Source organism: Choloepus didactylus, chromosome 12, assembly GCF_015220235.1.
Source record: "Choloepus didactylus isolate mChoDid1 chromosome 12, mChoDid1.pri, whole genome shotgun sequence".
Taxonomy (NCBI): Eukaryota; Metazoa; Chordata; class Mammalia; order Pilosa; family Megalonychidae; genus Choloepus; species Choloepus didactylus.
Window position 1 is genome coordinate 19206811 of NC_051318.1, and position 14719 is coordinate 19221529.

The window sequence follows — 14719 nt, forward strand, 5'->3', positions numbered from 1 at the left end:
GGATGAACCTTGAAGACATAATGCTGAGCGAAATAAGCCAGGCACAAAAAGAGAAATATTATATGCTACCACTAATGTGAACTTTGAAAAATGTAAAACAAATGGTTTATAATGTAGAATGTAGGGGAACTAGCAGTAGAGGGCAATTAAGGAAGGGGGAACAATAATCCAAGAAGAACAGATAAGCTATTTAACGTTCTGGGGATGCCCAGAAATGACTATGGTCTTTTAATTTCTGATGGATGTAGTAGGAACAAGTTCACTGAAATGTTGCTATATTATGTAACTTTCTTGGGGTAAAGTAGGAACATGTTGGAAGTTAAGCAGTTATCTTAGGTTAGTTGTCTTTTTCTTACTCCCTTGTTATGGTCTCTTTGAAATGTTCTTTTATTGTATGTTTGTTTTCTTTTTAACTTTTTTTTTCATACAGTTAATTTGAAAAAAGAAGGGAAAGTTAAAAAAAAGAAAAAAGACAAACAAGGAAAAAAAAATAAAAAGATGTAGTGCCCCCTTGAGGAGCCTGTGGAGAATGCAGGGGTATTGGCCTACCCCACCTCCATGGTTGCTAACATGACCACAGACATAGGGGACTGGTGGTTTGATGGGTTGAGCCCTCTACCATAAGTTTTACCCTTGGGAAGACGGTTGCTGCAAAGGAGAGGCTAGGCCTCCCTGTATTTGTGCCTAAGAGTCTCCTCCTGAATGCCTCTTTGTTGCTCAGATGTGGCCCTCTCTCTCTGGCTAAGCCAACTTGAAAGGTGAAATCACTACCCTCCCCCCTACGTGGGATCAGACACCCAGGGAAGTGAATCTCCCTGGCAACGTGGAATATGACTCCCGGGGAGGAATGTAGACCCGGCATCGTGGGATGGAGAACATCTTCTTGACCAAAAGGGGGATGTGAAAGGAAATGAAATAAGCTTCAGTGGCAGAGAGATTCCAAAACGAGCCGAGAGATCACTCTGGTGGGCACTCTTACGCACACTTTAGACAACCTTTTTTAGGTTCTAAAGAATTGGGGTAGCTGGTGGTGGATACCTGAAACTATTAAACTACAACCCAGAACCCATGAATCTCGAAGACAGTTGTATAAAAATGTAGCTTATGAGGGGTGACAGTGGGATTGGGAATGCCATAAGGACCAAACTCCACTTTGTCTAGTTTATGGATGGATGTGTAGAAAAGTAGGGGAAGCAAACAAACAGACAAAGGTACCTAGTGTTCTTTTTTACTTCAATTGCTCTTTTTCACTCTAATTATTATTCTTGTTATTTTTGTGTGTGTGCTAATGAAGGTGTCAGGGATTGATTTAGGTGATGAATGTACAACTATGTAATGGTACTGTAAACAATCGAAAGTACAATTTGTTTTGTATGACTGCGTGGTATGTGAATAAATCTCAATAAAAAAAAAAAAAACAATTATAAAACATTTTAAGTGACATGGTGGTAAATGACTAACAAATTCTAATTTTTAGAATTAGCAGGCAATGCAAGATATTATAGTTCACAGATAGTTTATAAAGACAAAGGGAAAAGGAAAAAATACTGTACAAACAGTTGCTCCAGGTATACAGCTCATACTAAACAGTAACATTCTGTACTCTTCTGAACATTACAGTGAATTGACTTCAATAATCTTTTGATCTGAAAACAAACAGATCCTTTTGGTTCCCCTCCTACATAAGTAAATATTCTGATTATCAAAAAATGAAAAATGAATCCTTTTTACCCAAAAATAGGTTCCCAGGTAGATATGTCACAGTTATTTTACTAGACTTTCATTTTAGCTCTAGAAAATATATATAACAAAATAAGACTTGCCTCCCACTCCAGGATTTCTGGCTTTGAACAAAAGGAATTTTTGCAGTAATTGCATTTCAACTGAATATCACTTGGAGCCACAAACTGACCATTTGGAGATGACTGCATACTTAGAGCCTAAAACAAAGAAAACACACTAAGCCAATATGTATTTTAAAAACTTTACTTCTGATTACTGTCAAAAACATACTACAACTAGAAAGTAGTGTGTACCATGCTTAAACAGTTCCTTAGCACAAAAAACTGTTTCTGAATCTTGCCCATAAAAGTTATGAGTATATTTAGTTTTATGAAATTGAAATTCAACTTTTTACTAATTACTAGTATTTCTTTAAAAAAAAAAAATACAGAAACATAAGCAAGTTCAATTATGATTTTTTTCACTATGTAAGAAATTACATAGGCAAATAAGTGAGGTTAGTTGCCCAGATACTGAACTAATGAATAAATTTTTTTTAAAAAGAAAAAAAAAAACTAGTTCCCAATGCACATTCCAATATACCACATAATATCTAATTAAATGATTTGTCCCCCACAAATCATTGCCATCCTTTTCATTCTAAGCCCATCAGTGAAAAAAACTCATACTACTGTTTAAAAATGATCACTTCTTATATTCGGTTAGGGGGTAAAATACTGGTTACATTAAATTTACAAATGGTATTCATACCAGGAATTTATTTTTATTTCATTCTGTAAAGTTCAAACAATTTATGGAATAGAAGAGAATATGAGCACACATGAGCTTTAAAAGTTTTGTTTTAATTCTTAACCTAAGTGGTGAGGATGCAAGAATTTAATGAACATTTTTCAAGGTACAAAGAAGAGGGAGAACACCTTCACCATTTCCAAAAATTCTGCATTTACTGTGCAGCGTAATAAAAATTTGTGGAAAAAATACAACATGCAGACTTAAGACAGTAACTATCAGAAGGATAAATTTTTGAATAAAAACCAATGCTACCCTTAAGAGCTTCCAAAAATTTGAATCCCATGAAGTTTATTATTCTTCTAGATCAAATGGAGTCCTATCCTAATATCTGACTTTTAAAAGGAAAAATATCTAATAAAGATATAAAGTTCAAAATCTATGGTATGCTTAAAGGGGAAAAACGCCGCTTTTCTTTTTCAGCTGTGTATGCAGTTACAGAGTGATAAGGCTGCCTGTAGGCTTATCTGAGTGTATTCCTTAAAATTAATAGCCTAAGTTAAGTACTTTCAAAACATACAATGTACATATACAGGACTGATTAAATCATGGGTGATACAAGTATCAATTAAATGAAACAAGCAATTAAAACCTTTTCAATTAACAATTCAGTTTACCTACTTCACCACAGAGGCATAAAAATAGTTTAAGTTCATGATCTGACAAACAGCATGCCAGAGTCTCTCTTCTAATTAAGTAACAATTATCCCATAATTTCTAGTTTAAGAAAACCAACAGGTAAGAAGCAATATTTACCACTATGAAGGATATATATCAATGGCCATGATCTCAACTTCCAGAGTTTAGTATTAAATGTGGTTGATCACCTAAGCTCACTCCAGGATATAACTACTAACAGAAACAACATTCACCTGAGTTCTAAACCACCTGATATTAAATCCTAGTCACAATTACAATAACTATTACAACATACTTATCACTAAATTTAAGTAATACTTATCACTAAGTTTTAGTAATATAGCATACAGCATAGTGCCTAGAACATAGAATTGTTAGATGAATTAATTCATGGGACAGGGCTTTATGCGCTAGTTTGAACCTTTCAGTAGTACTCTGAAATTTTCAAAGTGGGTAAACTCAATTATACACCACCTAACTAATGCCTGAATGACCTCAAACTATTCCTTCCTAGTGGTCAACAAGATTTGTTTAAACACTTCCAGTAATACTATCTTCTGAGACTATCCATTTTCAAACACTGTCAGAAATTCTTCATAATTACAAAATGAAAAATGTCTCCATGAAATTAACTCCTATGGTTCTAATCACCATATTACATGGCAGATTTCAGTAATATATAGAAAGTCTTTATGTCATCTTCTCCAGGATAAGTATACCTTTGTCCTTCATACATTTATCATGACGCACTCTTTCTTATGATTAATGTCTTAACTAAAAAAATACAACACATGAGGAACTGAATTCAACTATGCCTAAAATTTGTTTTCCTTCAAATCTGTATCATAAATAATTTAAAATCCAATTGGATTATCCATGCTCAAGAAGACAGCTGGTGCAACCATGTCCTCCATGATTCTATAATCCCCACCCCTCCACTTTGACTCCCAGAAAAGTATATAAAAATTAACACATGGAACAAAGAGAATGTTACACTATTTTGTGTGCATATTTTTTGGAGATGAGGGATACGCAAAATAAATAACAAACCTGAAATTTAGCCACACAACTGGAATTGCAAAAGTTATACAGTTTTCCATCAGGCATTGTGGCTTGGTATTGAGGTAAAGAGTTTCGCTTACAAAAATGGCAAATAATTCCCAAACCTAGGAGAGAAAAGATATATATATATATATGACTTCTTTATAAAGTAATGGAAAATTAAATTAAAAGAAAAACAAAACCTTAACTGACTTCTGAAACTTAAAAAACTTTTTAGCATAATACAAAACCCACACAGACAACTCCAACACAAACCCCTACCCAAATCCACCAACATTTTGCCACATTTGCTGTAACATTCTGTTTATCTAACAATCCACCAATCCACCCATCCATCCATATATTTTACCAAACATTTGAGAGTAGGTTGTATATATCATGCTCCTTGAACACATAATATTTCCATGTACACTTCATAATAACAATGATATTCATTTATGCGAACACAGTCATTTAGTTCAAGAATTTAACATTGATAAAGCTTACACTCCATATTTCAATTTTTTCATTTGGCCCAATAATGTTGTTTTGGACCTGCTCTCCATTATTAGATCCAGTGCAGGTCATGTGCTGGATTTAATTGTCAGTGGCTCTTTAGTCAGGCTTTGTATTTTTTAATTGTGGAAACATATATACAACATATAAACTTTCCCATCTCAACTACTCACGACCATAACATTCAATGGGATTAACCACTGTCACAATGCTGTGCTGCCCTTACCATTCTCCATTACCAGAACTTTTCCACCACCTCAGACGAAAACCCTACACAATAATGCATTAACTCCCCATTCCCCGAGTCCTTAACCTGTACTCTGTGTCTCTCTTTATGAATGTGCATATTCGTTAATTCATAAGTGGAACCATACAATCTGTCCCTTTGTGTTTCAATAATTTCACTCAACGTGATGTCCTCAAAGTTCATCTATGTTGTAGTTGCACAAATCAGAATCCATGTACAACATGGAATCTATGTACTACAACATGGATGTCCTCAAGGTTCATCCATGTTGTAGTTGCACAGATCAGAGTATTTCTTTGTATGACTGAATGATATTCCATCGTATGCATATTCTACATTTTATTTACCTGTTCATCTACTGATGGACATTGGGTTCCTTCTGCCTTTTTGCTACTGTGAATAATGCTGCTATGAACATGTGTACAAATATCTGTTAGAGTCCCTGCTTTCAATGCTTTGAGGGCATATTCCTAAAGTGGGATTCACACAAGGGTAATTCTTTAAGTTTTTGAAGAACCACCAAACTCTTTTCCATAGCACCTACACCATTTTACATTCTCACTACAATGTACCAAGATTCCTATTTAACCATATTCTCACCAGCACTTGCTATTTTCTGCTTTTTTAACAATAGTGGGTGTGAGGTGTTACTGTGGTTCTAATACTACTTTTTAAATGGAAGCTTCTGGAAATTATTCTTTTATTAATTTCCACTATTTTTTGTGCCTTAAAAAAATACAGTTGTAAATGAATAGTCTGGCATTATGTCTCTAAAGCATATACAGATAATTCAAACAACTTCAGTTTTAAGTAACATTTGGATGAAATGATGAGAATTTTGCCCAAAACTTTAAAAATTGAAATAAGTCTGAAATGATTTTAAAACAAGTAAAACTGTTTGCATCAATAAGAAAAATGAGTGCAACTAAATAAAAGCAATCCCCAAAACAAGCATAAATACAAAGTTAAAGAAAAGAAATGAGGTATTTATTCAAGAAATTAGTCATGTTATTAATGTTTGTTAATATTCCAAATATCTGAAACTTACTTTGTGGTTTTGCATATTTTGTCTTGTGACTGTTCATGCAAGCAGTTGAACAATATGGCTCCATATATCCATTAGGACCTATGCACTGAGTCATATCAAAAAACCTGCACTGTGTTCGGCAACCAGTACAAGTTGTCAGTTTTCCATATTTCTAAAATTTGAAAAAGAAAAATATATAGTTAAGAAAACCACACTTTAATTGGAAAAAAATTAATGGTATATATTTTATTAAATCTTTTCTCTCTGCAAAGAATTCCTTAATCTACATTGGTTCAGAGAGTCACAGTCTCCATTCGGATGCAAACTATTAACTGTAATACTACTAAATTAGCTTCAAACAAAAGTAATGACCTTGAAGACATTATGCTGAGCGAAATAAGCCAGGCACAAAAAGAGAAATATTGTACGTTACCACTAATGTGAACACTGTGAAAAATGTAAAATATATGGTTTATATTGTGGAATGTAGGGGACCTAGCAATAGACAGCAAATAATGAAGGGGGAAAAATACTCTAATAAGAACAGGTAACTTATGGAGGGTAAAGTTAATGTTCTGCGAATGCTCAGAAACAACTATGGTTTGTTAATTTCTGGAGGGTATGGTAGGAACAAGTTTGCAGAAATGAAGTTATTTTACGTTGTTTTTCTTACTCCTTTGTTGGGTAATAGTTTGTTTATTTTCTTGGGGTAGGGTAGGAACATATTGGAAGCAATGTAGTTATTTTAGGTTATGTTTTTTCTTATTTCTTTTTTTGGCTTTGTTTGAAATGATTTTTTATCGTTTGTTTTTTAATTTTTTGATAAAGTTAAAAAAAACAATGAATGAGTGTGAAAAAAAATGAACGAACAATGTGGGGAGGATGTTCTTTTTTATACTAATTTTTATTTTATTTTTTGGAGTAACAAAAATGTTCAAAGCTTGACTGTGGTGATCAATTGACAACTATGATCAACTGATTGTACACTCTGAAGGATTGTATGTTATGTGAATATATGTCAATAAAATTGCATTAAAAAAAGTAATGATCATCAGCTAAGTTTCCTACAAAAATATATTTTTTCTCTATTAATTGAGCTTAATAGACTCCTTAAGAACAGGTCTATAAAAACTGAAAATCAACGTTAGGCCCAGTTTTCTGTTTTCACTGAGAATACACTTCTTTTTGTTTTACAGGAAAAATTAAATGGAGCTACAGAATATTTTGATGTATAACTATGAAGAAATGAGCCTTAATAAACATATAAGTATAGTAACTACAAGATGCAATTTGAAGATGTTAAATATTTATTCCATTAAGCTGCTATCTTTCCAAACACCTTTGAAATTTCTCTTAAAATTGGTTCCCCAAGGATCTGCTACATTTAAGACTTCTCATTCAAAATTATTTTTGGCTATTAACTAAAGTTAATAATTACTCAACAGATAGTAACAAAAGTTGAATATCTGCCAGCACTGTTAGTCAAAGAAATGAGATATAGAATATAAAGAAAGGAGGTACTTCGAAAATTACTAGAAGAAAAGTAGCATCACTTAAATACATACCGTCTTTTAAAAACACAATTCAGATGAACTGGTGTGTTTTTATTAAAAAAATTAACTTAACAGTTAAAATTAACAATCAAACATAAGATAATGCAAGCCTTTAAGAACAATTTCTATTTGATCCCTCTTCTAAGTGATTATAAATCTCTACCATAATTAGTTAATTCACATATCAGGTTGCAAAATTAATTGCATACATCTCCATCTGGTGTTGAGATTATTTTATTCATCTTTCTACCATAGAGTATCTAGTACAATGTGAAGATATAGGAAGGCCTCAAAATGCCCATGAATGCATGGATAATAGAAGTTAGGACTGGATAACAATCAGGCCCAAAATAACACTTCAGAGAGTAACTGGAATTCAAAAAATGAGGGTTAATAAATGGAAAGTAAAAACAGTAACTCAAACAAACAACAAATAACATCAATATCAAAAAAGAAAAACACAGCTTTCTCAGCATGCAAAAAACAGAACAGGAATGAGATAATGTAGCTATGTATGTGCCAGCAATGTATGGTTATATTGTCAGTTACCATAAAAATAATGACCCAATGCTGCCTGTACCCTTATTTATTCAGCTATCACTCAAAATAAGCCCTAAGTTTTACATTTCTGATAGACTCCCACAAGAAATAAAAGAGTGTTAACATGGAACAAAATCATGGCAAACCTAGTAAGTCCAATTATGACCCCAGCAATGTTACAAGGACAATATAGGAGAATGCTGTATTTTGTGTTTGAAATGACAGCATGTTTTCCTGAGGCCTATGTGGTAACTTAAAATGTTATACTGGGAAAAGGACAAAAAGAAAACAGATCAATGTAACAATAGAAGATAAAAGAATGTTTAAAACCTGGCACTACAGTGCAATTTAGGAATACTAAAAAGTATGCAGGCCACCTGCTACTGTGCTGCAGAACTGAAGAGAGAAAAATGAAGCTATTCCCTCTAGCTATATGTATGAGGTTTCTCTATATGTACCAGTACTTATAAAGATATAAATGAAACCCAATCACGACAGCATTTTCTTCTTTGACTACATTTTTTAAAACTTACTGGAGACAGTCTTCAAGTTGACAGTGATTCTAACACTTGATTTGTGATCCTGACATTAATTTTATTGGCAGAATGACTGAATAAAGATTTTAACGTGTACCAATAAAAGGTTGGCAGACAAATTTATATCGGGTCAACTGAACAAGGATCTAAGCAACTTGTCCACATTAACAAATACTTTTACCTAAAGAGAGTAAGAATGTATATACTACCAGAAAAACAGAATCATTAATACTAAGAATACTTCAACACTGCCATTTCCTTAACTACTACCACTCCTTCAAAAACAAAAGAACAATTTAAAGAAAGATTTGTGATCCTGACATTAATTTTATTGGCAGAATGACTGAATAAAGATTTTAAGGTGTACCAATAAAAGGTATGCAGACAAATTTATATTGGGGGGGTCGGCTGAACAAGGAGCTAAGCAACTTGTCCACGTTAACAAATACTTTCACCTAAAGAGAATAAGAAACTATGCACTATCAAAAAAACAGAATCATTAATACTGAGAATACTTCAACACTGCCACTTTCTTAATTACCTTCAAAAACAAAGGAACCCATTTAATGAAAGAACATTAGCAAAGTAAGTAAACCTGAATAGCAGCTTGCTCTGCTTTGTAGGTACACACAAAAATAATCATATTTAAATTTCATACAGATTTTCCAAATATTCTATAAATATGCACTGAGTGATTTAAAGGAAGGAAATGGTAAAGTGGAACTAATTCAGTCAAAATATTCACCTCTCAGGCATGCGGAAAAATAAATCTACCGTAATTTAACTGAAAAAGAACGAGGTACAATTGACTGAAAAAAGATACTCGTAAAGAAAAAGGAAGATAATATGGGGACTTAATGAGAATTTGGTTCATTTTAAGTATATTCATTAAAAAAAGGTACTAAATGTTAATATTAATCAACTCCATGTGAACTTTTCCCCTAAGTTATCCTCTTACATGTAAGTGACAGATTTCATTTAGTATATTTAGACCAAGCCAGTGAACCACTTGGAAAGGTATGCCCAACTTTTCTTCTTACATGTTAAGTAACACATTTCATTTAGTATATTTAGACCAAGCCAGTGAACCACTTGGAAAGGTGTGCAAGAAACAAGAGGTTTGTACCTGTTGCCGCAAACCTCATCTAGGAAATGGATATAGCCAACACGTAGCCCACTTCCTGGTCACATTCAAATATACCAAAAGCAGGAGTCCTTAACTTGGGTCCATGACATTGCATGGGGAAAATGTTATCTTTATATTTGCCAGCATCGAACTGAAATGTAGCATTCTCTTTCACTATGATTATAGAGAACTAACCAGAGAAGTTTTACCAAAACCTATGACATAGCCAAAAAAACAAAACAAAAGAACCCAATTTTTATATCAATAGTTGTTGAAGTTATCTCATATATCATTTATGCTCAACACTAGTTCAAACTTTTAGTAACAAATCACTCTATCTTATTATTTAATGTGTTAATAAAGACATACATACTGCTATTTCAAAAATTAAATAAAAAATCTCAACTGTATTTTATAATTGGTTCTCTTTATAATAGCTATTTTGTTTTATGTTATGTTATCACATTATTCTGAGAATGGATCTGTCTATATTGCCCAAGGGGTCCGAAGCACAGAAATACTTAAGAACCCTGATTAGAAGGAACAGTGACAATATCTCAACAGTGACATGTTGTACTAATTTTTACTCTAAGGTAAAAAGGTGTAAGTAAAAATTACACTTTATGAAATAAATGTCAAATTGTCTCTATGTTATAATGATCTGTTTGTACACAAAAGGAATGAAAATTTACACAAGCATATTTTACATTTTTTAACCACTATATAGTTTGAAATTTTTCTTTTAACAAACATATACAATTATTGTAATCGTTAAAATTTTTTTAGATTATCAACGGATGCTAAAACTAGTTAGGGAAAATTTGCTAAGCAACAGATAATTTACATGGTACCGGATATAAACTCCCAGAAAACTTACTGGGAAAAATATAACAGACAATCCTTAACCAATTGATTCAAGTTAACATACAGTAAAAGCACAAAAAGATATCAAATGCCCCCGATATCATGCACTAGGAAGAACCGAGCACCACTTGTGAAGTATTCATGCCAAAGAACACATTAACCTCCATCTAATCCTGAGAAACACACTACAAAATAAATAACCTGCACTATTCAAAAATGTTAAGATCACAAAAGAAAAAGAAAGACTGGGAGATGGCACTTCTGCTCCCAACTCGTCTAAGAACTAATCTACACATGTGTAAGAAGAAACTGCTTGAGCCAGAGAAAGAACCACAGAACCAGAAAGAAAGGGAGATGTGGAACAATTACGAAAGTACACAAAAGGCTAGGAATAGTTTATGTTCCCAAACGTCAGACTAAAAGACCTTATAACAAAGGGAGCAAAAGGTAGAATGGTCTGGAGGTATCACCACAGTAGTGGGGATACATTAGCAGTAGACTAAAATCTACCCTAAAAAAACCCATAGGGGGTGACATCATCAACATGGTGATGTAAACAGCTACTGAAAGCACTCTCCAGAGATTCAACAAAAAAAAGGACAATCCTGAATTGTATGAAACTCTGGAGGAGGATGTAGAGTGGACAACGATCCTGCAGATGCCAAACTGAAAAAAGAGAAGAAATATCAGATAGAAATCTATCCAAAGCCAGCCAGGTCTCTCCCCTTCTTCTCACTCGGGCTCAGTATGGGAAAGGCACAGAATCAGCAGACCGGTACCACTCACCAGGGACAGCAGTGAGACATAGTGTATGAAGACCCCGGCGACAGGGGAGGACATGTCAAGGCCCAGGTCAGTGAGGGACAAAGAGACTGAGAAAACATGGACAGAGACTGTGTTTCCAGACCCGGGCCTGAAAGCCCTTCCCCCACACTTGAGGGAAGCAGCAGCCAGTGGACATTTCCTTGCCTTGAGGACGGCTGGAGAACTGGGTCAGCTGAGGCAGTTACTCAGCCACAGGTGTAGCACCACATCAAGCCAGATTTAGGCAAGGAAAGTGAAGGCATAGGAATCCCACAGTTTCAGCTCACCTGTGTAGATGCAGCCTGTGCTCAGAGGCAAAGCAGCCTCTAAGGACAAGTAAATTACCAAACAGCGCCATCTGTTGGATAGTCCAAACTGTGCAAGAGAATAGAACTCCTTTTGAAAAGATGCTTCAGACCCTTTATTAGGTCCACAGGAGCTGGTCTACATGCCCTGCACAGAAACCCAGCCCGGTTTTGGCTGAGAAATACGGACAACCCAACTGTAAAAGGAGGGCTCTAAAACAAACCCAGTTCTTGTGACCAGCAGAAAACAGAGCACCGATGGAAGCCTGCAGATCTATAATACCACATACAGTGAACTTGCTGGGGTGCCCAGTACCTACCTCCCATTCCTGTGGCAAGCCACGGCGGGTACCTGATTTGGAGGACAGACTGGAGGGTAGAGCTGATCTGATAACTGACCACCAACAGAAACAAAGAAATATAGAAATCAAAGAAAAAACAAGAAAACCCAAGGTAAAAGAGAGAAAACAACCTACAGCATAAACTACTCAAGAAAATCAGATGCCTAAAAACCAAAAAATCTTGAGGACACTAGGAAACACAAAGACATAGCCTAGTGAAAGGAACAAACTAACACCTCAAATGAGATTCAAGAGTTGAAACAACTAATTATAAAGATGTTCAAACAAATCTGCTAAATCAAATCAAGGGAGGATCCAAGATAGTAGATTAGGAGACACAGAGGAAAATTCTCCTCCGAGAAAAACACTAGATAAAAGACAAAAAGTGCTCCAGAATACCGGTTCCAGGATTCCACTGGCTGGGCAGGGACTTACATATCCGTAGTGACTGAGCACTTGGAGAAGCCAAGAGCCTACTTTCCGAAAACGGCTCTTTGATCCAGGGAGCCTCTGGGAAAATAGCAGTTGGACTTGCACTGTGTCTGGAGGCGGGCTGGAGTGGGACCTGGAGAGCAGCCAGGGAGGCAGCAGTGGGAGCTGCAGCAAGTGCGGCAGGGAGTGCCTTCCACACCCTGGCACCCACCTTGGTAACTGGTGTGGGTGATAGCCTGTTCCAGTTTACTAACGCTGCCGGAATGCAAAACACCAGAAACGGATTGGCTTTTATAAAGGGGGTTTATTTGGTTACAAAGTTACAGTCTTAAGGCCATAAAGTATCCAAGGTAACATATCAGCAATCGGGTACCTTCACTGGAGGATGGCCAGCGGCATCTAGAAAACCTGTTAGCTGGGAAGGCACGTGGCTGCCATCTATCTGCTCCACGTTCTGGTTTTAAAATGGCTTTCTCCCAGGACGTTCCTTTCTAGGCTGCAGCTCCTCTTCAAAATGTCACTCTCAGTTGCTCCTAGGGGTTTTGTCCTCTCTTAGCTTCTCCAGAGCATGAGTCTGCTTTCAACAGCCATCTTCAAACTGTCTCTCATCTGCAGCTCCCGTGCTTTCTTCAAAGTGTCCCCCTTGGCTGTAGCAAGCTCGTGCCTTCTGCCTGAGATTATATAGTGCTCCAGTGAACTAATCAAGGCCCATGCTCAATGGGCGAGGCCACACCTACATGGAAATTATCTAATCAGAGTTACCACCTACAATTGGGTGGGTCATGTCTCCATGGAAACACTCAAAGAATTACAATCTAATCAACACTAATACGTCTGCCCAAACAAGACTGCATCAAAGATAATGGCATTTTGGGGAACATAATACATTCAAACTGGCACATAGCCCTTTGCACACCCACAGCTGAAGGCCCCTGAGTCAGGCGAGTAGCTGCAGCAAGTGGACAATTGTGGAAGTGGGTTATTTTCCATGACCCACATAACCACCTTTGAGGTGGGCTGGGAGCCACCCCTTCACAGCTATGCAGCCGAGAGCCTCCTCAAGGGAACTCAGGATTTGGCTGGCTTGAAACAGTACAACTCCTCTGCAAAAGCCTGCAGGGTGCACAGCCCAGAGACAGGGGAGCCACACGGAAGTGACAGGAGCCCTACAGCAAACCCAAGGACTTGTGGGTCCATGGCAAAGAGGGACTGAGGAGAATCTGAGCTGAAGGGGTAGACACCTGCCGCAGGCCCAGGGTATCATAGCCGCAACCCCGGGAATGGCTAGGAGTACTGGATCTTAAAGGCCTCTCCCCTGCCAAACCGCAAAGGGCACAACCCATTCAGACTGGGCTAGCAGTGCCCACTGCACACAGAAAACTTGTGCACTGACTGGATTTCCACATGGTTTGGACCCCCACTCACTGTATAAACAAACTTGGGGAGAACTGGATTGAGGATAAGAGGTGGCTTGGGATGGCCATCTGCTGGTAGGTCAGGGAAAGTGCACTGCATCAAGCCATAGCTTTGTTAAATTATACGTAATTGTTTAAATAAGCCTGCATATTCTAAAAGAACCCTATCAAGATAAGCAAATGCCAAGAGGCCAAAAACAACAGAAAATTATAAAGCATATGAAGAAACCAAAAGATATGGATAACCCAAACGCCCAAATTAAAAAATGAGAGGAGATACAGAACTTGGAGAAATTAATCAAAGAAATAATCACAAACACTAATACCATGTCTCGGGATATAAAGGACATCAAGAAGATCCTAGAAAAGCACAAAGAACTTGCAAGAGTAAATAAAAAAATAGAGGATCTTATGGAAATAAAAGAAACTGTTGAGTAAATTAAAGATTCTTGATACACCTAGTACTAGATTAGAGGAAGCTGGGTTAACAATAAGTGAACTGGATGAGTGTAGGTTAGAAAGTGAAAGCAAAAAAAAAAAAGGTGAAAAAAATCATTCGAAATGGATCTCAGGGAAATGATGGACCACAAGAAGCGCACAAATGTCAGAATCACTGATGTTCCCGAAGGGGAAGAGAAGGGTAAAGAACTAGGAAGAGTATTCAAAGACACTGTCAGAGGGGGGCGGGGCAAGATGGCAGACTGGTGAGCTGTAAGTTTTAGTTACTCCTCCAGGAAAGTAGGTAAAAAGCCAGGAACTGCGTGGACTGGACACCACAGAGCGATCTGTCTTTGGGCATAC

General features: G+C 36.3%; 1 protein-coding gene across 3 annotated transcripts in view; it reads right to left on the reverse strand.

The window, feature by feature from the left end:
* The window catches only part of ZMYM2 (zinc finger MYM-type containing 2), a 148547-nt gene that overhangs the window by 47748 nt on the left and 86080 nt on the right, over positions 1 to 14719 (reverse strand). For all 3 annotated transcript variants that reach the window (XM_037799713.1, XM_037799712.1, XM_037799711.1), the window contains 3 exons: positions 6024 to 6174; positions 4222 to 4337; positions 1824 to 1940 (listed from right to left, as the gene is read on the reverse strand). In XM_037799713.1, coding sequence (XP_037655641.1) covers positions 1824 to 1940; positions 4222 to 4337; positions 6024 to 6174 — 384 coding nt within the window. The remainder of the gene's footprint in view (positions 1 to 1823; positions 1941 to 4221; positions 4338 to 6023; positions 6175 to 14719) is intronic.